The 25445-nt window shown below is 42.8% G+C and overlaps 1 protein-coding gene across 2 annotated transcripts; it reads right to left on the reverse strand.

Annotated features, from left to right (window-relative positions):
• Positions 1-2450: 2450 nt before the first annotated feature.
• Positions 2451-24036, reverse strand: LOC310759785 (uncharacterized protein). 2 transcript variants are annotated; one of them, XM_083607493.1, is made up of 3 exons: positions 23610-24036; positions 21645-21677; positions 2451-2647 (listed from the first exon to the last, which is right to left on the reverse strand). In XM_083607493.1, the coding sequence occupies exons 1-3, from the start codon at positions 23845-23847 to the stop codon at positions 2508-2510; spliced, it is 411 nt and encodes a 136-aa protein (XP_083463619.1). In that variant the 5' UTR covers positions 23848-24036; the 3' UTR covers positions 2451-2507. The 2 variants fall into 2 exon arrangements, 1 of the variants encoding a protein (XP_083463619.1); XR_014546496.1 differs by lacking the exons at positions 2451-2647; positions 23610-24036 and adding an exon at positions 20361-21088.
• Positions 24037-25445: the final 1409 nt, after the last annotated feature.

Genomic DNA, 25445 nt, shown 5'->3' on the forward strand with positions numbered 1-25445 from the left:
GCAATGTGAACACACCCAATTAGTTTGGCCTCCAAAATCCTTCTCAAAAGTCTCCTACAAAATTCTGCTGCTGAATATTCTCAGTATGCCCTTAGAGCTCTCAGGTGGATTCTGGGTATTGGTGTTTTACGGGGCACCAAAATATATATTTACTTTTTAGTACTGATATCTGCAATACAGTGGTACCTTGGGTTACATACACTTCAGGTTACAGACACTTCAGGTTACAGACTCCGCTAACCCAGAAATAGTACCTTGGGTTAAGAACTTTGCTTCAGGATGAGAACAGAAATTATGCTCTGGCGGCATGGTGGCAGCGGGAGGCCCCATTAGCTAAAGTGGTGCTTCAGGTTAAGAACAGTTTCAGGTTAAGAACTGACCTCCGGAATGAATTAATTACTGAACCCGAGGTACCACTGTATTGGAAACCTGACATGGAAACCTGACATTTAGTATTCTATGGTTTTGTTAGCTGATACACAATGCCACAGTGCTTTTTCTTCCTCAAACATTCTGTCTCGTTTGAACATAATAATAATAATAATAATAATAATAATAATAATAATAATAATTTATTTATTATTTATACCCCACCCATCTGGCTGGGCTTCCCCAGCCACTCTGGGCGGCTTCCAAAAAAAGTATTAAAATACTCTAATACATCAAACATGAAAAGCTTCCCTAAACAGGGCTGCCTTCAGATGTCTTCTAAAAGTCTGGTAGTTGTTGTTCTCTTTGACATCTGGTGGGAGGGCGTTCCACAGGGAGGGCGCCACTACCGAGAAGGCCCTCTGCCTGGTTCCCTGTAACTTGGCTTCTCGCAGTGAGGGAACCGCCAGAAGGCCCTCGGTGCTAGACCTCAGTGTCTGGGTAGAACGATAGGGGTGGAGACGCTCCTTCAGGTATACTGGACCGAGGCCATTTAGGGCTTTAAAGGTCTGCACCAACACTTTGAATTGGGCTCGGAAATGTACTGGGAGCCAATGTAGGTCCCTTCCCCTTCACCCCTCCGTAACTTAATGGCATTTTTTTGACCTCTCTTGTGTTGGGAGCCCACATCCTAGTCCCTATGGCAGGATGGGAAACCTTAGCCCAAGTTTTTTTATCTGCACCTTGGGACTCCCTCCAGGCCACACTGTTGGGTGGGAATGTGTGCTTGAACTCAGATAATGCTTCTCTGCATGGAGGATAGAGAAGAGTGTGCTAGCGTATGTAGAAACCAGCGTTCTGTAGAAAGGTGAACTTTACAGTCGTGGTTCTGCCCACTTTGGCCTCTGGGCGGCCTCCACTGTCCTGTGCCCTTTGTGACAAGGCAGCCCCCTACTCCTGCCCTGTGGCATCATGCCACTTTGACTTGGCCTTCTCAGCCAATCTGGCTGGTGAGCGAGCACTGGCTAAGTGCCTCACGGCAGTCTGGTTCAGTGTAAGGCAGTTTCTTTTGATTTTGTTTGGTAAACTCTCTCTCTCTCTCTCTCCTTTTCCCTTTCCGCTCTCTCCTCCTCCTCCTCCTCCTGCTTTTGCATGCCCTAAAGCGGTTCAGATAACTCCACAGCCCCTTACCTACGAAAAGGCTGGCACAGGAAACAATACCGTGTTGTCTGTTTTGTACATCTCCAATTTATAGCCATCCTTTGAGAAAGGATATTGGGCCTCATCTCTGCCAAAAGGGCTTCGTAGAGCAAAATGTTATGATCCCCCCCACCCCCACCCCTGGTTCTTGAAACGCTTCAGCCAGGGTCTGTTTTCTTTCACTGTCACCTTCTACTCTGTTCTGCTTCGCCCCTCTCTTCTCCACTGTGCATCTGCCATGGATTGTGGCTCATATAAGCCCTGTGAGGTGTTTCGGGAAAGTGTGCTTTGATACGTGGAAGCCTCTCCTTTCTTTCGTACACTCAAAAATGGAGCGGACTCTGCACAGCCATCCAGTTGAGGGAGAGCGATTCCACCTTTCGCTGTGACACAGACACCATAGAGACAAAACGCAGGCGCAAGCTACGAGCCATGGGAGTGGTTCATGCCACATACAACTCTTGGCTCACCTTTGATTATGATGTAACCAAGGATGGTTAACAATGGAAAAGAGAATAAGGTCCATTTCAATGACTTAATTCAGATATATCAAGGGCTTTGGGGTGGGGGAAGATGAGAAGGGGCTTTTGTTTTGGGAAGGGGGATAAATTCCGTAAGGGTATCCTGCGTCTTGTGGAACCAATTTATTGTGGTATAAGATTTTGTGGAGTAGAGCACACCTTCCAACAAGGTAAAAGGTAAAGGACCCCTGGATGGTTACATCCAGTCTAAGGCGACCATGGGGTTGTGGCGTTTATCTCGCTTTCAGGACGAGGGAGCTAGCATTTGTCCACAGACAGCTTTCTGGGTCATGTGGCCAGCATGACTAAATCACTTCTGGCGCAATGGGACACCGTGACGGAAGCTCGAGCGCACAGAAACGCCATTTACCTTCCCACCGCAGCAGTACCTATTTATCTACTTGCAGTGGCATGCTTTCAAACTGCTTCAATGAAAACAGGGACTTCTTCTTCTTCTTCTTCTTCTTCTTCTTCTTCTTCTTCTTCTTCTTCTTCTTCTTCTTCCCAGTTCTTTTTCTGAGGGTACTCAAGGGTACACAATACCAGCACCATTTTTTCTAGAAGAAAAGCACAGATTACCATTATTATTATTTTACTATTTATACCCCACCCATCTGACTGGCTTGCCCCAGCTGCTCTGGGAGGCTTCTAACATATATAAAAGCATAACAAAACATTAAACATTTTAAAAAACCTTCCCTATACAGGACTCTCTTCAGATGGCTCATGGGTCGGATAACTCCATAGCCTCTCACATTTCTCCAAATAAAATAGGGACATCCTAAGCCGAAGCAGGACATTGCAAGATCAAATACGAAACCAGGATGGCTTCCATAAATCTGGGACTGTCCCTGGAAAATAGGGACATTTGGAGGGTCTTGTAGAGCCAGCTTCATGAGTTCATCTGACACGGTGGATTCTAGTTCAGGAAAGCCTGTCTCACAACAACAGCAGTAGCAGCAGCAGCAGCACAACCCAAAGTGAGTGGAAGAGGGATAACCGAAGACAGACCCTGAGCTGGCATAGTCAACTGGGCAGAAAGTTTGTGCTGGGTGGTTGTTCTCCATTCCCTTCCCCTTTGGGCCTTTATTTCACAGATTTTCTGGAAATCAATATGCCAACTCCAGGGCTGGCAAAAATTCCCACCCCCTGCCCCATTCTGGGATATATGTCAGGACTCAACACTTCCCTTGATTTCTCCCTGGCATGGCTCTGGCATGCCCTCTTTTGTCAGCACAGCCACCAGAGTCCTGCCAGCCCAGAGCTGCAAAGGCATTGCCAATAATGGGGGAGGGGGTGTTTGTGAGGCCGAATCCCCCTTTGCAAGTAGAAAAGATGTCCCTTTCCCTTTGCAAGTAGAAAAGATTTCCCACTCTATCCATTGACCCCCTGGGACACCTATACAATTGCACCCTAAATCTGTCGGTCTTTAAGGGGCCACAAAAACCTGTGTTGTTGTTTTCTTTTCACAAAGGGGGATCTGCTTAAATGTTGAGTTGTGCACTGAAGAATGCAGATGGTATGAATATTGTTTGGAAGTTGCTTTTCAACCTCAGAAGTTGAATACATCCCATTAGAGATATCATGTAACCAAAAGGCAGAATTAAAGAAGGCCGACGAAAAAATCTGGCAACAAACCGCCATCTACCATTGTTTCAATTATAAAGGCTATAGAGTTTCTTTTTGTTGTTGTTGTTGCTGTCATTCCATGCAGGAACTTGCTTTTTTAAAAAAAATCAGTATGACGAACAAATGACATTTCAGGAAGACTGAAGCAAAGAAGGACCCATATGACCCAGCCTCTGTACCGACCTGCTGATTTTCTTGACGAACAGTGACTGCATGAGATGGAAATAAGTCAACTAACTAGCAGGAGATAAATTGATACAATTACCAGTCTGGTTTTACACAAAGGAAGTAGGTCATAGAAGACCTGGTGCAAAGCCTGTTGAGGTCAATGGAAAATGAAATCACTGGGAATATTTTCCTAGACTTCAGCACAGCTTCAGGCTTCAGAACTCAAAATATTATTTTGTTGGCCAGTGTCAAATATCATCATAATTGAGATACATGAGGGGGGAAGGTTGGAGAGAAGGGAAATAATGACCTTTAGGTCTACACAGGAGAGTCGTGTTCCCTGTGATTGAAGGACGCCGGGAAGTAAGTTGATATGTTATATTGGATTAAATTTTGATGGTGGAAGAGAGATACAGGCTGGCTTAGCTGGTGAAAAGTAACTGGAGTCTCAGGAGGAAAATGTGCCTCTCTTGGTACGTAGAAATCTAACAGCACTACCAATCATAATTACACACTGGCCCAGCCCAAGGCATTCTGCTGCCTGAGGCAAAGGGCGAGATATTGCCCACTCCTATTTCATGGACAGAAGCCAACCTGACAGTTCATTCTTTCTTAAACAATGGTGATGGGATAGAGTCCTCTACCACACCTGAGGTCAGTAGGCTAGCTTCATGGGCACAGGTCAGATCACATGCCATCACCTCATCACATCTCCTTGTGCCTCAATTTGCCTAATAATGGCATCAGTTTCCATCAGTATAATTGGGCCTTTACATTGGGTGAAATTAGTGGAGGAACATGACGGACACTCTCTCTCTGTAGAGCCTTTTCTATATTTTATTTGATATTTTCTCCCAGCTCAGGACCCAAGGCAGCTCTCAGCATAAAGGAAAACAGTTACAACTTAGAACACTCAAGTAATAAAAACAACAACAACAATTAAATAAGTGCTTTGGGATGGAAAGAAAAGGCCAAATGGAATATGGAAAAATGGAATGATTATGTTTTTGAATACGTACAATCAGAGATATTTGCACAGATAGTGGCAGAGGATAGATGGGAAAACAAATGCCAAAGAATCACAAATAAATGGGCTTTTTACAGGGACTGGATAGAAAGAGGGGAAGCCAAACCTAACATATAAGCTCGAATGAACAGACTGTGTACATGGATAAAGATATGAAGAAGGAAGGCCTGACCGGGGGGGGGGGGTTGGAGTGGGGAGGGGAGGGGGGGAAAAAAAGGTAAACCGGATGGTATTTTGAATGGATTTTGTTATGTAAGCCCTTTTTCAGAAACCATATATATTAATGCTATATAGGTATGCATTGTAGTATGAATGAATTGTGTTCTGTATTCTTTGTTTATAGAATATATATAATAACGTTACGTTACTAAGCAAATTTGATAAAACAGTTAAAAAAAACAATTAAATAAGTAACCCTATTAAAAACAGCACTGAAAATACTTAAAACTATTTAAAAGCACTGGAAGGGGAAAGAACAACACACATACCCTCAGAAGACCCTGCCACCAAGCGAGTTGGTGGCCAGAGGCCTGTTGGAACACAAACCAGTATTTGCCTGCTGGTAAAGGGAAAGCAGGGGTAGCCTAGTCTCCCATGGAAGAGGAGAGATGATCAACAGCCATGCATACTGAACAAGAAATCTCTGGACCACAGCTATTATTATTATTATTATTATTATTATTATTATTATTATTATTATACTTATACACATAGATGTGTCTTCCTTCTTCTGTCTGTGCATCACCTATTGTTAGAACGCAAAAAGAATTTCATGTCATGATGTAATGCAGGGTAATGTGTCCAAAACAATATTAGATTTATTCCATTTGCTATAAGAAAGATATCGCTAGAATTCCGCCTATTTGGCAAACCCTTTGCCCAGAGTTCCGGGCAACGTTTCAATCACCTGTTGCTACGATACTTTGAAAATATTGTCTGTTTTTAACTGCTCTATCTTTAATTGAATAAACTGTTACTTTGAAATATTGCTGTAGAGGTTAGAAAGATCTTTAAGGCTTGTGTAACATTTCATCTCGCTGGCAGGACGGACTCAGCAGTTTAAAATGAAGTAGCTGGGACTTTTTGAGACGTTATTGGGACTGTTTTAAGATAAGAGGAGCATCCATGCTGACCATGAAAATTTGAACGTAAGAACTAGATGGGGGATGGATCAGTCCTGAGTCGTTCTAGGCCTAGGGGTGCTGACGTCCATAAAGCAAAGAGTAAAAAGGTAAAGGGAACCCTGACCATTAGGTCCAGTCGTGACCGACTCTGGGGTTGCGGCGCTCATCTCGCTTTATTGGCCAAGGGAGCCGGCGTACAGCTTCAGGGTCATGTGGCCAGCATGACTAAGCCGCTTCTGGCGAACCAGAGCAGCGCACGGAAACGCCGTTTACCTTCCTGCCGGAGCGATACCCATTTATCTACTTGCACTCTGATGTGCTTTCGCACTGCTAGGTTGGCAGGATCAGGGACCGAGCAACGGGAGCGCACCCCGTCGCGGGGATTCGAACTGCCGACCTTCTTATCGGCAAGTCCTAGGATCTGTGGTTTAACCCACAGCGCCACCCGCGTCCCTCAAAGCAAAGAGTACAGGCACCATAAATTCTGTAGAAGAGGGAACTGCAGCAGACGTTGCTTATATGACAGGCTATACCTGCTGAAATCCCCTCTTCTATCCAACGATTAAAGTTGTAGAAGTCCTGCCCTCTTTTCCATCTGCACACTCCATTTCCCATTTGTTCCCCCAAAAGGAGGAAGAAAAAGGTGTTTGGCTAATGCTCTGCCCAAATTTTAGGTGAATATTTTCCTGGGGGGAAATGGATGGGGCAGTTCCCTGATTATATATTTATTTATAAATACCCCACCCATCTGGCTGGGTTTCTCCAGCCACTCTGGGTGGCTCCCAACAGAATATTAAAAACACGATAAAACATCAAACATTAAAAACTTCCCTAAACAGGGCTGCCTTCAGATGTCTTCTAAAAGTCAGATAGTTGTTTATTTCCTTGACATCTGATGGGAGGGTGTTCCACAGGGCGGGTGCCATACCAAGAAGGCCCTCTGCTTGGTTTCCTGTAACTTCGCTTCTTGCAGTGAGGGAACTGCCAGAAGGCCCTCGGAGCTGGCCCTCAGTGACGAGGCTGCGTGATGGTTCTGATTCTTCCAGTCCATCTAAATTTAGGGGGAAATGAAAAAAAAATTAAGAGACAGTCCCCACCCCAATTTTCCAATCTATTCCCCACGCCTTCACATCTTTAATTTTAATTCAGGGTTGGGGACTCTCAGGACTCAGGATACAGGCCCATGACATAAATATACAAAAAATTAGCATATGCTAATGTAATGTCTATACATGTACATTGCCTCCAGGCAAATGAATATACAATGGTACCTCAGGTTACATATGCTTCAGGTTACAGACTCTGCTAACCCAGAAATATTACCTTGAGTTAAGAACTTTGCTTCAGGATGCAGTGGCGTAGCGTGGGGGATGCAGGGGGGGCCGGCCGCACTGGGTGCAACATCTGGGGGTTAGGGTTAGGGTGTGCAAATCCATGGGTTAGGGGGCGCAAATTACTTGCCTTGCCCCGGGTGCTGACAACCCACACTACGCCACTGTCGGGATGAGAACAGAAATTGTGCTCCGGCGGCAGCAGGAGGCAACATTAGCTAAAGTGGTGCTTCAGGTTAAGAACAGTTTCAGGTTAAGAACGGACCTCCGGAACAAATTAAATACTTAACCCGAGGTACCACTGTAGAGGGTGCCTGAGATTTCTCCAGCACTGCAGCTTGTGGTGTGCTCAGCTGTCCTGTAAGCAACATTTTAACAGTTTTAAAGCAAGGAATCAAAGGGGCTGCATACCTGGAGCCTAGTGCAAAAGATCAGGGATTTCGGTCCCCTGGGTCACCCTTTACCATAGCCCTGGTCCAGTGAGTTGGAGAAGACTGTTAAATTTATCTCCTTTGCTAGAGGTGACTGAAAGAAGGGCTGACCCAAGACGTTTTGGTACTGAGGTGAGCCACAAAATGGCGCCCCTGCCCTTCCAGGGAAGAAGGGATGAGTGAAGATCTACATCAAGGGCGAAATAAAGATCTACATTGGGAACATGGTTCAGGGCAGACCAGTATCACCTCCTATTTGACAAGAGGCAGCTATAGAGGGGACATTGCGATGTGGCAGCAGATCCAGCCTCCAAGGACCACATCACAGCTGTTGATGCATTCCTTAGAGGCCTGTCCCTGGGGATCCTGCTGCCTAAGGCAGTCAGCTTGCCTTGCCTCATAGGTGGGCCGGCACTGCTGAATGGGACACATTTTCATTTCTCTAATCTGATTAGTCTGATTACCTCCACACTACACATTTGCAACTTGCGGTTTCCCCCAAAGAATCCTGGGAACAGGATGCAGGGAAAACAAGAGTTCCCAGAATTCTTTGGGGGGAAGCGATGACTGTTAGAGTGTTATAATGTGCTTTAAGTATATAGTGGAGAGATAACCAAGAATTATCCAAGACTGCCAAGATACGTTTTGAAAGTGATTGGACCAGAGGTCCAGTTTAGCCAAGTCAAGGAGAGAGACAGACCCCGTTCCTCAAATTTCTCTGCCAGTGTTATATTCTTGTTTATTTCACTGGCACAACAGTGTGAGTATTGGCTTGAAATAAATGGTTGTAAATCAAATCTTTAGTGATGACGCATAATCCAGATCTGGATTTCTAAACTTTCCACACCCCAAATCCTTGCTACTGGGAATCAGGTTTTGTCTTACCATGCCTAATGGTAAAGTAAGTCTTTCTGATCCACATTTTGATATCAGCTCCAGAGCTGAGCTATAGGGGAGTCCCAACTCGAAGCGTTTCTCCCCCTTAAATATTTATATTTATGACTCAACAGGTACAGAAAAAGAGACAGAGAGACACATTTGAAAGTAATACACTCTAAATACTTATTTTTTCCAGGAGTTTTCTCCAATGACTTATTATTCCCATGAATCACAAGCTCAGTAAAGCTGGAACGGTAGCTACTGGTCGGCCATCGAGTCTATTTCTCTGCATCGTGGCAGGATAGATTACTTCTGATTACTAAATCATTCCTATTCCTAAACAGATGGGTGGCCTAGCCTTGAACGTCACAAGCGATGGAAATTCTCAGGCTTTTTTGGCAACCTCGGCCTGACTCTTCATCCGTCGATCAAATTCTTATATAATATTTAATCTATGTTTCCCCAGCTGCACTTCAGACTTATCACTGTGTTATTTTCCATTTCTATTGGTCTAATGGGAATAATCGGCCTTCATCCTTTGTGTCAGGCATCGTTTCACATATCTGCGATATTTTCTTTGCAAAATGTTTGCAGGTTCATTTGTATGAGGTTCACTAAAGTTCAGGTCTTTCGGAAACATCTCACATTCTACTGTAATGCTAACTAATATCAGGCTGTACCTCATATGTCCAGTCTTACATTTTATAGCACCAGATGGCACTTAGTGGTCCACATGCCCTCTCTGTTGTACCTAATTCTAACATCAAAATAACAGCAGAAGCCTCACTTCCTTCCCCCTGAGTATACACGGAGTAATGCTAAAATAAAACCCGATTTCTTCTGCAGTCCAATGCAGCTGTACCAAACATGCATGACCAAATGAAGGGGGCAGAGTATGGTTGCAATTAGCAACTTTTTGATTGATCAGTGTCTCAGTTACATGGAGCAATATGAGAAAAAACACTTTGGTTCATATTGTTGCTTGCCACGCAAATCTCTGAGGGGTGCAAAATTCAAGGGGCTCCAGGCAATCCAGGGTTTTGTTTCCTTGGAATGAGGGTCAGCAGAGACTGTGGTATCTTTATGACATATGGATTATTTACACACCTACACAACCTGAACCTATGATGGAGGGGCTCACAGCATTAACAGCCCAGAAGGTCTTGCTTGCCCCATAGCCACAGCCTTGGATTCAAGCAGAACTCAAGAATAGCTCTCACCCTCTGGCTTCTGCCTGATTTGAGCTCAGTTCTCTCATAGGCAATACTCTGACTATTGTCCTTCTCATTACCAGCCAGGTGAAGTAGGCAGCTGACCCATTTGCCCTCTGGCACAGAGCAACTTCCATTCTTATGCCAAAGGCCCATACTTAGGGGCCTTTATGGACCTTGCTTGACTAATTTGACAATGGGATCCTCTATCAGATTTTAACCCTTGCTGGATCCAGGAATTAGAAGGGACCCAGGCATCATACAGCTTAACCACATACACACACCCAAACTCACAACAATGAGGAGTTTGGATTTGATATCCCGCTTTATCATTACCCGAAGGAGTCTCAAAGCGGCTAACATTCTCCTTTCCCTTCCTCCCCCACAACAAACACTCTGTGAGGTGAGTGGGGATGAGAGACTTCAAAGAAGTGTGACTGGCCCAAGGTCACCCAGCAGCTGCATGTGGAGGAGTGGAGACGCGAACCCGGTTCACCAGATTACGAGTCTACCGCTCTTAACCACTACACCACACTGGCTCTGTCTCCTCAATGCCTCCATCACATGGGTGTTTGAAGCCTTACGTGACTTGAATAACATGAGGGAACATGCTAGCTATGTATTACATCTCCATTATCTGACCACACTACCCTCCATGAATTGTTGGGGGAACATGGGTGGCGCTGTGGTCTAAACCACTGAGCCTCTTGGGCTTGCCAATCGGAAGATTGGTGGTTCAGATCCCTGTGATGGAGTGAGTTCCCATTGCTCTGTCCCAGCTCCTGCCAACCTAGTAGTTTGAAAGCACACCAGTACAAGTAGATAAATAGGTATCACTGCAGCAGGAAGGTAAATGGCGTTTCTGTCACGGTTTCTGTCATGGTGTTCTGTTGCACCAGAAGCGGTTTAGTCCTGCTGCCCACATAACCTGGAAATCTGTCTGCGGACAAACACTGGCTCCCTCGTCCTGAAAGCACCTCATAGTTGCCTTGGACTGGACTTAACTGTCCAGGGGTCCTTTACCTTTTACAGTAGGGATCCCTGCTGAACTTGCAGAGAGGATCAATGAGCTTATTCTGACCTCATTGTGCAGAGTTCTAGAACATGCCAGGAGCCTCCACTGAGTACAGCAGGTTTCCTGACCCAAGATGTTTGTCACACAACGTGCCGAGGTGGGGTATGACCAGTGACAAGGAAGTCCCATTCCACATGAAGTGTTTGCGTGAATGGGGCTTCTTCAATGGATGCCACCTTCAATATTGTCCATCCTGACTGGCAGTGGTTCTTCATGGTTTCAGACATGGTACCCCACTCCCCAACTGGAGATGCTAAAGATCTGGGACCTTTTGCATGCAAAATATGCACCTTCCCATAGATGCAATTCTATACACAAGGGGTTGCTAACCCATAGACTTTCAGGTGCTTTTGGACAACAACTCCCATCATCCCTGATGGGATGCTGGTTGGGGCTGATGAGGTTGATGGAAATAAGATTCCAACAACATCAATGCCTGCAATCTCATGGGTAGTGTGCGTGTACAGAAGATGCAGATCAATGGAAGTCTCTGGAAGCTGCAACAAACTGCTTAATCCAATCCCAGAATCAATTTCTGATGTTATCCCATTTAAACCAGAATTCCAGAGAAGTAGATTGCAGTATAGAGTGAACCAGGGGAACAATAAAGGAACGGAATGGGGAAAACATTCTCCTCTCGAAGCAAGCAGCCTTTACTATTCGGCCACTCAGTCCCTGTTTCAGAAGCACAGCTGTTCCCGTCAAAAGCCCTGAAGACCATGATATACAACATAATGAACCTTGAGACTCCAGCAGAATAGCCACAATTCAATGCAGCTGGGTTGCTCAACTGGTAAACAGGGAGGGAATGTTTAAAAGAGAGGCATTCCTAATTTTCTCCCCTTGCTAAGCTTTAGAAGTACTGGATATTTAACCTGGAGGGAGGCAAAGGGGGCTTTTTAGGCATCCTTTTATGCTCTCTGGATGAAGTCACTAGAGTCTGATTGTGCCTGATTCAATTCAGAAGGTCCCATATTCAATCCCTGCCATCTCCTGTAAAAGGACCTTGGAAGCAACCCCCCATCTCTGCTCCCTTAGGCCTTGGAGTGCTGTAAGGTAAAGGGACCCCTGACCATTAGGTCCAGTCGTGGCCGACTCTAGGGTTGCGGCGCTCATCTCACTTTATTGGCCGAGGGAGCTTCCGGGTCATGTGGCCAGCATGACTAAGCTGCTTCTGGTGAACCAGAGCAGCGCACGGAAACGCCGTTTATCTTCCCGCTGGAGCGGTACCTATTTATCTACTTGCACTTTGACGTGCTTTCGAACTGCTAGGTTGGCAGGAGCAGGGACCGAGCAACGGGAGCTCACCCCATCGCGGGGATTAGAACCGCCGACCTTCTGATCGGCAAGTCCTAGGCTCTGTGGTTTAACCCACTGTGCCACCTGCATCCCATTGGAGTGCTGTAGACAGGGCCAAACTAAGTGCTGCAAGGTATAAACTGGACATATCACTGTATAAGGTAGCTTCATATCCTCACTTTTGGCAACGGCCATCGCTCAGTAATAGAGTACATGCATTGTATGCAGAATTCTCAGGTTCAATCCCAAAATCTGTACATAGGGCACTGAAAGAATCATGCCTTGAAATCCTGGAGACGGACAGCTGATAAAGTGTTCACAATACAAAGCTAGAGGGACCAAGACCCACACTCAGTTTAAGGGTGCTGCTTATGTTCCTGTGATCCCTATAAATAAGTGGGTGAGTTATTTTCTTCCTTTTATGATATTCCTTTCCTCCCTTTAAGGGGTAGACGAGTTCATTGCAAAGCAAAAACGCAATTTTTGTGAGTTGCCAAGCAAAAAGAATGGTACAAATGTCATTGGATTGATTGCAAGCTGATTTTATTTGAAGATGTACACAAGACCCATTCACTTCTTTTGAGGGTGTATCTAACAAGAATGCTTATTATGCCCACTTTTCTGACTCAGCCATCTGTCTATTGGAGTGGTCAAGAGAGCCTTTGCCAGCTTGTAGCTGTTGAGCTTTTTGGTGGAAATGAAACTCAAAGTTCTTGAGCTTTTCTTGGGGGGTGGGAATCAACCTCAATATTGAAATTAATGAAACAAAGTTTGTCATGTTCATTAACTTTACTGGGTCTACTCTGAGTAGGAGTAGTACAGTGGTACCTCGGGTTAAGTACTTAATTCGTTCCGGAGGTCCGTACTTAACCTGGAAGTGTTCTTAACCTGAAGCACCACTTTAGCTAATGGGGCCTCCTGCTGCTGCCGTGGCGCTGCCACACGATTTCTGTTCTCATCCTGAAGCAAAGTTCTTAACCCGAGGTACTATTTCTGGGTTAGCGGAGTCTGTAACCTGAAGCGTATGTAACCCAAGGTACCACTGTATTGACTACCACTGAAAGTCTACAAATCTATGCAGAGTATCTCTCTCATCATTTACAAATGTTAATTGAGATTTTTCCTCCTGATCCAACAGTTCCTGACAGATGTTGCATCTCTGAAGGACCCATGGAGCTTCTCCACCTACATGGAGCTATCCTGTTCTCCACAGGAAAAGGAAGAATGGTTTGTGTAGAAGGAAATGGCTGTTCTGTACAGAACTATTTCAGAGAGAGAGGGGGGAAGCTTGTTGGCACAAGGGCTAGTTGTGCATTAGGATGCCTGTGGCATTCTGGATCAGGGGTATAAATTAGTGCACAGGGGTTAAAATCATTTAAGCACCAAATGTAACATTAGAATATGTTTGCGTAAAAGATCGTCACATGCTTAGATGTGCTCATAATCAAATCCGGCCTGCATTGCCAAATGTAGTGCTGAGTGAAATGTGTGGGCAGGGACTTTGGCATAGCGTGTGTCCCAAACCCAAAATGTACTAACTAGGAAAGCCAGAATCTTCAAATTCACCACAGACAGAAAGAATGTTTCTAAAGTGAATATGTGTTTTCTGTTTTGTAAATTTGAGCATTCACTTTTTTTAAAAAAAGGGAACAGCAACAACATTCCATGAACACCCAGTCAAGTAGTCAAACTTTTCCTTGAGCCCTTAAACAAATGATCTTTCAGTTCAGAAGAACACACTCTCCCAGTTCCATTAAATGAAAACGATACAGGAGGTTGGACAAATATTTTTTTTCCACCTGCAGAGCAAAACTATCCAACTCTAAGGGAGTCCAGAAGGAGTCCAGGACAGTAAATATAAAATCATGGGCAAGCTGGCAAGCAGTGAGTTTGAGATTAAATTGCACTATAGGCCCAGTAAAACTTGCTGTCAAATTAGTAAATATTATAGCTCGTTGCATTTTTGGTATGTCACTGATGCTGATGCTTCACATAACATTGTCAGGTTTACTTTGGTTTAATCTTATCTTGAAACTGAGTTGAAGTAAGTGGATTTCTATGCATTTTTCAAAGACCTAAACTGCATCTTTACTTGCCATAGCAGTACAAAAAAACTGCCAACAATACAAGCGATGAACCAAACAAATAATATTAATTTAATCTTTACAACAGTTGCACAGTTATTTCCTTCACTGTACTTCTGTTTCAGGCTATAAAATCACCAGGAAGAGATTATATGGATTGACCAAGAAAGGATGAATGCACTCAGTTTATGTATATTTCTTGGAAAATGCCAAGGTCTCTAAGTAGATACATTTCCAGGTCTTTGGATACATTTTATGGGGAAACTCATTTGTTGTTGTTGTTGTTGTTGTTGTTGTTTAGTCGTTTAGTCGTGTCTGACTCTTCGTGACCCCATGGACCAGAGCACGCCAGGCACTCCTGTCTTCCACTGCTTCCCGCAGTTTGGTCAAACTCATGCTGGTAGCTTCGAGAACACTGTCCAACCATCTCGTCCTCTGTTGTCCCCTTTTCCTTGTGCCCTCCATCTTTCCCAACATCAGGGTCTTTTCCAGGAAGTCTTCTCATATTAGGCATATTAAAGACATTCAGAACCAATTTCTATCATGGGGCAAAATGAACATATTTTGTATTGGTGGTACAAAATGATATCAATGATAAAAAGTCAAATTTTGATCATGGCTTCCCCCATATACCGTATTTTTCGCCCCATGGGGCGCACCGGCCCATAGGATGGACATAGTTTTTTTCGGGGGGATAAAGAAAAAAATTTTTATTTCCCCCAGGTTCGGGGCTGGCGTGGGGGAAGCCCGAGCTTCCCCCGACCCCAGCCCCCAGAACAGGCAGCTCTCTGCAAGCCTTGGGAGACCAGCGCGACTTCCGCCGGGCTCCCACGCCTTGCGGATATCTGCCTGAAGCCCAAACCAGGTCAGGGAACAGCGGGATGGCAGCGCTCCACTTCTCCCTGCCGCCAGTCTCCAAACCAGGTCGGGGAACCGAAGCCCGGGGCGCGCTGCAGGCTTTGAGATGCAGGCTGCTATCCGCAAGCCTAGGGAGCCCGATGGGAACTCCCGCGGGCTCCCAAGGCTTGCGGAGAGCTTCCTGAAGCCTGGAGAGCGAGAGGGGTCTCCAGGCTTCAGCGAAAGCCTGCATTCGCCCCATAGGATGAACACACATTTCCCCTTCATTTTTGGAGGGGAAAAAGTACGTCCTATAGAGCGAAAAATACGGTATATTAATTGAGGAATTGGCAGTGATATGTTTCCAAATTAATTTGAACTGAACACAACAGTCTTCTTTACAGACTGGTATCCTTACAAAATAATGGACTCGTTACTCGTCCATGTTTATCAATGATTTAGAGCTCCAGTCTAACACTGTGAGGATTCCAGCAAAAACGACAATCTATTCTCCTCACCGTCTGATACTCGCAACTGAGATGTCAAAGACAACTGTTTCTGAGGACTGCTTCTAGTAGCTCTGACCAACTTCCTCACAGTGGCTGTTCTTTCACCTATGTTTTTTTTAAAAAAAATAAAAATAAAAATGACCATTCTTCGCTTCCAATGAATTCACAATGTGTATCTTCCTCTCTCTAATTGCTTAAGCTTATAATCGGGCTTGTTTGTTTTTGATTAAATAAAGATGTTCTGCTCCTTTTGTAGAAGTGATGTCACCTAATTGGCTACATGTTGGCTTGCCTATGACGTACATAAAATGTGATCTGCTGTTGTTAAAAAAAAAAGAGGAGGAAAGAAACCCCCCAAAAAGTTTAAGCTTGATTAAAGCAAGTTTCTCAAGTGGTCTTTTAATAGTAGGGCTCTCTAGAAATTGAAAGATTCTCAAATTCTGTATTATTATTATTTCTTTGTAGAAAGGGATGGGGTGGAAGAAAGGGAGATTTTCTCTCCTCTTAGTTAACCACAGGAAACAAAATATTAACGGCTGGAGGGGGTATTTTGGGTCCTCCCCAAAATCCGAACCACAATAAGACTGTTCCCCTTTCATGTGAATACATATTTCAACATTTCGTTTCAGTAAGCTCCATATATGGGGGACGAGCAAGACTCTTGAAGCACCAGTTAGCGGTTTTGATCTAAATCTCATCATCTAATTATTTTTACAGCACATTCTTACAGAGGTAGAAACAGTTCCGCCAAGAGATGCTTCACAATAATTAGAAGCCCCAGTGGATCTTTTATGAATGTTTAAAGGCTTCCATATGCAGGCTGCTGACATGGAAATGCACAACATGCTACTCCTCATCGAAGCAGCAAGTCCCTTGTTGCATATTGTCAACGTGAATGGCACCAGTGCCAGCCAGTTTTGCTCCTGGATCTCTGGCTGTGAATGACTTGCGGGGAGAACAGCATTGTGTGCTTTTCAGTTTTCAGTTAATATCGATCTCAGCTATGCATGTTCTGCATCAGGGGTGCCAACTTGAATAAAACATTGAGGGAGCCCAGGTAAGCCCTGCCCCACATAACGCAGTGCACACACACACCATTTGAACGGCAATGTCCATCAACTTGGAGGGGGGGATAGCCCCCTCAAATATTTTATTTACAGGGAACCAGACAGAGGGCCTTCTCGGTAGTGGCACCCGCCCTGTGGAACGCCCTCCCTTCAGATGCAAAGGAAATAAGCAGCTACCTTCTCTTTAAAAGACATCTGAAGGCAGCCCTGTTTAGGGAAGTTTTTATATATTTAATGCTGTATTGTTTTTTAACACTTGATTGGAAGCCGCCCGGAGTGGCTGGGGAAACTCAGCCAGATGGGCGGGGTATAAATAATAAATTATTATTATTATATTATTATTATTGGGGGCCCCAAAGCCACCTCGGCCCCTAGGAGTTGTCTCCTATGTTCTGTATATAAGAGACATGCACTAAATGTAATGGAGTTACTGGGAACTACAAAATCCATAATGAAATACAACTGCATTTCTATAAAACATTACAGTGGACCCTCGGGTTACATAACCTTCGGGTAATGTAATCTTCGGGTTGCGAACGCAGCAAACTCTGAAGTGGGTTTGCTGCTTGTGTGTGTGCAGAAGTGGTCTTCCGGTTATGAAATTTTCGGGATACGGCTGGGCCTCTGGAACGTATCACATTCATAACCGGAGGTACCACTGTATAGGGCTGAGATTAGGCAATTGGCAGGAAGATTGGAATTGTGCATGGCAGTTATGAAATCTAATGATTCAGACTGAAGTTTCACATAAATATGTGGCTTTCGACAAGAGCAGTTTTAATATATTGCCAGGGGAGGCTTCTCCTACAAATGAAGTAGACCTGCCAAGATTCTGAACCTGCCCAAACCAAAGCCATGGTCCAGTTTTCGTCCTATCACCCACGGTAATATCAATACAGTATTGAAGTAAAGCCGCTCCTCCTCCCGGAGGGGAGGTGTTGTGGGTGCGATGCGATTTCTGCATCACGCAGGGGGCGTTATGCCCCCTGCCCCACTCACCTGGCTGGCACACCATGCCCACAGGTAGGCGCCCAACCAGGTGGCTTGGTGGGGGTGTGGTTTGCGGTTTAAGATACCGCCGCGCCAGCCATTCCACCTCACTTTTCCACCTTCTCATCGTGAGTCACCCACCCACCACTCCCTTAGGGCTTAGGGCTTAGGGCTTAGCTTTTCTCTTGACCTTGCTATGGACCTATGGTTGTCGCCCAGGTTGCCCAGGGGGCCTGGTAGGAATTTTTCCAACTGGCATTAGGCCTTTTGGTTTTTTTGCCTACCTCGTAGCAATCATCACAACTTTCTTGGTATTTGGCGGTTAGGCATTAGAATGTGTTGTTGGTGTGTGGAAGGGCAGGGTGTGGCCATTGCCTACCCCTTCACTTATGGGTATTCCATTAAAGGAATCCAGCGGTCGTGGATCCTGTCCGATGCCCTGTGTGGCGGGGGGCCATGGCACGACTCCCGGTGACATCAGGGGAGAGCTTATAGTTGTATTGGCATCAACAGGCTCCTCCTACTGGTGGTTAACCCCTCATCAGACTCACCCCTCTCTGAGTGGGTGGAGTCAATCTTTCGTGGTCCAATGCCTAAGCCAATACCTTCTCACTTGCTGTAATCAATAAAGTTGTGGCCTTTTCTTGCCCATTAACCTTATACACTGTGTCCGTGTGTCTTTATTCCACAAAGCGGGGATCGGGTCCTCGAGCCACAACTGAGAAGTTTCTGTCCATCTGCTTTGCCAGTCATAAAAACCACTAGCCGTAAATTCCTTCCAAGGAGGAGTGGGGGGGAAGGAAACCAAATTTCCATGAATCCATCTTCTGCCTACCATTCCTCTGGCAAACTATAATGGCCATAAAGGTCTGACTTGTTTCAGGCCATGACCATTGATGTTAAAAAGAAGAAGAATATTCATGAGCAAGAATGGTCCCATTTCCGATGGTAATAAGGCCAGCTACTTATTTCAGCGCTAAGTTGTTGTTTATAGGACCAGAAGGATGAAAATCCCTTCTACTTCATACTAAGACCCATGGTTCGCATTAAAATGAAAGTCAAGCAAGAAACCACAAGACTCTTCTGAAAGAGCCTAATTGGCACCTAATCTGGACTAATTGCTAGCAACTGGAAAACTGATTACAAGAAATGTGGTATTGCTTTGACATCAATATAGGGATACTTGTGCTTTGCAAAATTATAGTTTCTCATCTACAGTGCAGGTAAGTTCTTATTTATTATGGGAAAAGACAATTACATGCCTTTTGCTCCTTGAACAAAGCTAGATATTGTGGAGCAGAAAATCGAAAGGAAATAGATGTGATGGTAGATTCAAATGTCAAAGAAAGTGGACAGAGTAAACTTCTTTCATCTGTTCTATTAAAAGGTTGTTTTTTGTTTTTTTGAAGTATTCACCAACTCCTTAGTACAGAGATCTCTGAAATATTTGAAATGGGTCATTCCAAATCAAGTGATCCAATTTTTTTTTTTACCTCATGTCACCCAGTTTTCTTAATATTTTGTACACTTGTTGAATGATCAAAACAAAGTTTAAATTTTATTTTTAATCTCACCTAATTTTTGAGTTATGAGGGTCTGAAATTTCTAAAAATTGACAATTTTGGCCTTGTTGGACTACACAAAAGCCTTTATAGCTCAGCCCAGGAGTGAGATACACCAAAACCAAGAACACCAATCTCTTCAGAACATCATGGGCTTTAATATGATATGTCACATGATGGACTTACTTAAAATTTCAAATGAAAGTTGTAAAATTTTAAAAAGTTGTTAAAAAATAATATGATTTTAAAATTCCAAAAAATGCATTGATTATTTAATATTTCTAAGATCTACCTTCAAAATTTCATCTTGGGATCTCAATGGGATCACATTAAAGCATATTTTTGTACATATATTTATCCTAAATAAAACCCAATAAGCCAAACATGTATGGCAGCAGCAGTCAAGGATGCTCCCTTGTGCCTTCCATCCTTCAGGACAAGCACTGGCTCATTGTCCTCCCTGAGCTCGGGATTTTGAGAACAACTCAGGATGGCTTTCGAAATTCCAGGACTATCCCTGTAAAACAGGGGCACTTGGAGGGTATGCAATCAGTGCTTCACTAATGCTACAGCTCGTGAGAAGGAAAACTGGAACAATTCGTAAAGGAAGAATCGCCTCTCGCAATATGATTAAAATTGGTCCACTACAGTGGAATTAGTGTCTATTCCAGAGGCTTCATTATTGGCTCATTTATTTATTTATTTTGCAGCCCAACTAAACCATTGCCCTAAAAAAGAGGAGGGGGAGGGGAGGAGAAGCAAAAGAGAAGAGAAGAGAAGAGAAGAGAAGAGAAGAGAAGAAAAGAAGGAAGGAAGGAAGGGGCTCTATTACTTTTTCTGGCCTGAACTTTTTGCAAGCGACAGTAAACCTAATTTAGATGATATGTTGCACTAAAACAAGGTATGCGGGAAAGATTCTCTTTTCTGACAGAAGAGTGTCCAGCATCGGAACCCATTTTTATAAGCCTCAAATCTAAATAGACATGATGAATCCACCCAAATCAAGCTATTCATTTTCTATCAATAAAACTCGAGGAAATTGCAGTCTTTAAACATTTATAGTTTTAATTATCCCTTGGCAGATACAGAGAGCCTGGTAATGTGCTATATTCGTAGTGACATGTACCAAGAAAAGGAGAAAAAGAATATGAAATAATAAAACGTACCAAAGTTCAATTTAATTGTGCAGACCATCTTCTGCCATATTGCTAATCTTTAGCAGAGATCTCAAAGTGCACTAGTCACAATTTCTAAGGTTGCAATAAAAATTGGAATAGGCCTTTCATCAGGAAACTGTAATTTGGGTATGGGCGAGAGATTTTCTTTTTCTTTTTAAAATATTTTTTTATTAACAATTTCAGCACATCAAAATTTCAAAACATATCATATTCATTATTTCCCCCCTTTTTCCCCACCCCTCAAACCCTCCCCCTCCCCCGAGACTTCCCTCAGCTCCTCTCTCTGATTTCTCAGCACATATTATTCTCTGCATATTATAAACTTGTACATATCCTTCTGTTATCTATCTATCATGCTATCAGCCAATAAATTTGTGTATGTTTATTCAAACCCTGCCAAGGAGTCCAGTTCATTCTGTTGTCTTTTAAAATAATTTGTAAAAAGCTCCAGTTCTTCCTTAAAGTCACAGTTGTCCTTGTCCCTCAGTTTGTATGTCAATTTAGCCAATTCTGCATAAGTCATCAGTTTTACTTGCCACTGTTCTTTCATTGGGATTTCCTCATTCTTCCATCCTTGTGCTATCAAGACTCTTGCCTCTGTTGTCGCATACATAAATAAGTTATTTTTCTTGGCAGGTCTTGTCCTAGAATCCCTAACAAAAATGCCTCTGGGTTTTTTTTACAAATGTCATTTTGAACATTTTTTCAATTCATTGTAAATCATTTCCCATTTTTTTTTCATTTCTCTACATTCCCACCACATATAATTAAAAAGTCCCTTCTTTTTCTTTACATTTCCAACATATGTTTGACCCAGTTTTATACATTTTTGCTATCTGTACTGGTGTAATATACCCTCTATACATCATTTTCATGTAATTTTCTTTCAAAAGAGAGCAGTCTGTAAATTTGAAATTTACTGGCACTTTCCACAATTTCCCCCAGTCCTCAAATTGTATATTATGTCCTATATCTTCTGCCCATTAGATTTTCTCCCTCTTACTAGCCGAATTTTTCAGCCAATGTCGCTGACAATAAACCTCAGAATGTTTAACTCTCAAGGTGCAAAAATGATGAGTCAGGGCTTACTATTAGTGTGATTTCAAAATGTAAGAAATTTTGGATTTAAGGCTACAGTCCTATGTCTACGTACCTGGATATGCTTTGTTGAATTCAGCAAGGCTTGCTTGTAGTATATAGGATTGTGAAGTCAAGCGACTTTCTGCTTCACCAGATAACTGCAAACTATATTTTAGATATACTATATGTAATCTATATTTTAGATATTGTAGATTCACCTACCCTAGAATTAGAACTCTGGGATTTGTGGCAATGGAGTGGGAGAAGGGTGAGGGAGGGAATGAACATATTATTGTGGAACTCTGTAGTAAGTAAGTGGGATGATGGCAGAATTTGTTACTGAGCAGTGAACACAATCCACTGGTCTACTCCCTTTGCAAAACAGCCTTGCTGCAATTTTCTCGGATACCATTTGGATTTTTTTTTGGTTGGGGTGTGATGGTGGAATTTTTTGAATATGACAATATTTGTTCCGATGCATTTAGTCCGCTATAATCAGCATCAGCTCTTAGCTGTCTGCTAACTGTCTGTATATTAACTTTAACCTCTGCCTCAATGATTCAGTGCTGAAGTGATTATGTTAGCCATCAACCATCAATAACATTCATTGTTTTATTGTTAACCCTTTTCTCACCTTTGGCCCACTGTGTGACTTAACCACACACACACACACATAGTCATTGTTGTCTTATATGTTAATGTGAATTTACTATATTTATTGATGGGCTTCACTGGTATTTTGTGCATGTTAAAATGTGAGTCAGATGTATTTACTTTTGTGATGACACTATTACATCATTCATTATAACTTTATAATAACTTTAACTCTATTATAACTTTGTAATAAATGGTTAATTTTCCTATCTTCCTGTGCAAAAATACTAACTGCATTCTTTTTTGGTGGGGGGGGGGGGCAAACTGTGTCAGTTAGCAAGGAGGGAAATAAGCACCCTCTGCAAGCTATGCCTTGAACGATGTGAACTGGGTTTTGGGGGAGGTGGTGGGTTGCGATAGTGGGAGGGATCATAAACACCCAGTGCTCTGAAATCTGTACCATTCTAGATTGCAGTGTTTTATTTGGTAAGTTGAGGCAGGGTAAACAGCCAATTCCTGCCCTTTCCATGCTCTAGTCAGCACCTTCATAAAATTCGTTGTACCTCTGATTTATAAAAATAATAATAAATTTTCTAATTTACATTTCAAAATATTCATTTGAACAACCTTAAATCAGTGACTTCCCTTCTTCTCTTTCTGTGGTTCGTTTTGCATACCACACACCCCTGCATATTTTACATGAACTAAACCATTCAGTAATCCATTGTTACATCCACCAAAACTTATTTACACTGTTGAATTTATCTTAATGCTACCAGCATTTTTAAATAAACACAATTTTCACCCATACATTCAGTAAACATTTTCCAGTCTTCTTTAAATGTACATTCTTCTTGTTCTCTTATTCTATACGTTAAATGTGCAAGCTGCACGTATTTCATCAGTTTAAGTTGCCATTCTTCTTTGGTTGGGACCTCGCTCGTTTTCCATTTTGGGGCTAACGAAACACAGACCTCCGTAGTAGCATACATAAATATTCTTTTTTGACACCTGGGAATTTTTTATATATATTCATTGTGCTTCCTTCTATTCCACTGCCCATTTCCCATCAGTTCATCTTCCAAATCCAATTTTCACTTCCACCCATAATCATTTTAATATTCAGCTAACATTATTCCCCCCCAAGCTACCCTACTCAATTCCTACCCATTAACGTAAGCCATTCACACTGCAATTCATTACAATTCCAGTAGTACCACTTTAAAAAAACCAATGGAGCCTCCATCTTCCGTCATAGCCAGAACTGGAAAGGGTAGCTGACTGTATTGAATTCACAATGCATCCACTATAAGTTGTGAGCCATGCCCAAGCTTAGTGTGAGTGATTGGGGTGGGGAGCAGATATTGGCAATGGCAGGTTACATTTTAAATACCACTCCTAGGTGGTATTAAATTTGACCTGTACAGTCTTATCTCATGGATACAGATTGTGGTGTGCACCATTTCAATTTGCCTTGACTGAAAAAGAGGACGAGTCATGTCTCTGTGCAGAATCCAAACCAAAAACCAGTGCAATGGGTCACTCATTTGTTTGACAATATAAGTTGTTAATATGCTAGCTATTTGACAAGAAGAAATGAATAGACAGTAGCCCTGAGGAACGACGCATACCTCAATGGACAATTTCTGGCTCATTGAGTTTTCAGCCAACTCTGAAATCATTGCGACCAACGTAAACAATAACGTTATTTACACAAAGCTGAAGCGAAATGGTACTTGAGATGAATCAATCCAAACTTGTACCAGGTTTTGGATTACATACAGGTTCTGGATGTAAGATTTCAAAAAAATAATAATAATGCAAAAAATGTTCACTGTGCCATGAGCATAAACTGGATGCAATAAGGACACAGTAAATTTGATCCAGGACCAAGATGTAGGCAATGCAATAGTCTTTTGGTTTTTTTAAACCAGACACAAGCCCAGTGTGGAAGGGTTAACTGTAAGCTAAGTAGATACCAAGATCAGGACGCAAAATTCTTTGTTAGTGAAAGCAAATAAATCAGTGAACATCAGAGAGTAATGAGAAACAGATTTCCCTTAGTTAATTTCTGGGATATGTCATGGCTTTGGCTAAAGTCTGGCATAACATATTCATGATGCACAAATTCTACCACCCATGATAGACTGCAGTTTGTGAACAAAGCAAGCAATTATTCACATCTCTAACAGAATGAGCCCATTTCTAATTTCAATTACATTATTCTAAATCTGGAATCTTTCATCTAAAGTCATATTTAGACAACCTTTACATGCACATAGTCTTATAATGACCGTAGACACGTTTGAAATCCCATGGCCAGGGTCCAAGTGCCCGTGAGTGTGAGCAGAAAACACCTCCACATGCATCAGAGAGATATTTCCTTCCACCAGCTGCCTCATACATCTCCTAGGGGGCTGTTCCAGAGATTTTTCAGGAGCATTCCTGATGGAAGTGGAAGCTGAAAACCTCTAAGCAGAACACTACCCATGGCACTTTGGAATCTGGCCTATATTGGGTCATATTTCACAGTTTGAAGAGTGCTGAGATCTATTCCAGGGTTTTATTATTTATGCAAATGTGTTCCAAAACCAAAGAGCCAGCATTATCCAAAAATGCAATTTTGCGTTGCAGTTATGTAAGAAAGTGAAGGCTCAGAGGACGAACGGTTTTCACTGCACATCATCATCTGAATTCTCACATGTTGCCTCTCAAATATTTTAGATTCTGTTCTGCAGCCATTTGGCTGCCTTTATGTCAGTTTAATCCACCTCTCAATACCTATTCTTTCAACCACCATTTGAAAGCTTAACATGATTTAACATCTCTTGTACTTTTGAGACATGCTTACCTTTCGAAGCATTATATGTTCTCACGATAGTTCATGCTCTTCACACCAAACCACCCGTTCTTATATTTTAGCCTGTTTGTTCTGATACATTTTGTCTTCTCACAAGCATTTCAGTTATTTTGCACTATATTTTTACAAACTCGGATATACATGGATGAGAGCCGATCTATCATCTTTAGTCTCATGAATGAAGCTATATGCATATGAGCCTTAATAAATGAACCGCTAAAGATGTCTGCAGTCCAATGTAATCTTAGCGATTAGTCCTCCCGATGGTTGTACGAACGTATGTGTTTTAGATATTTATATCACACCTTTCCATAAGAAACTCCCAAGGTAGTCACAAAAACTTTTTTTAAAAAAATATCAATTAAGAACATTAATGGAGGACATTGAATGTGAACTTATTTGAAATTTTGTATGCTTATG

Source organism: Podarcis filfolensis, assembly GCF_964270895.1.
Source record: "Podarcis filfolensis genome assembly, chromosome: 3".
In the NCBI taxonomy this organism is placed as follows: Eukaryota; Metazoa; Chordata; class Lepidosauria; order Squamata; family Lacertidae; genus Podarcis; species Podarcis filfolensis.

What these genes read in the sequence shown, in the direction of transcription:
- LOC310759785 (XM_083607493.1), bottom strand. Translation starts at nt 23,847, where the DNA reads ATGATTTCAGAGTTGGCTGAAAACTCAATGAGCCAGAAATTGTCCATT. An exon ending in AATGGTGCACACCACAATCT is followed by an intron (nt 21,678 to 23,609) that starts GTATCCATGAGA and finishes ATATACTACAAG; the next exon opens with CAAGCCTTGCTGAATTCAAC. An exon ending in ATTCAACAAAGCATATCCAG is followed by an intron (nt 2,648 to 21,644) that starts GTACGTAGACAT and finishes CTTTTCTTCTAG; the next exon opens with AAAAAATGGTGCTGGTATTG.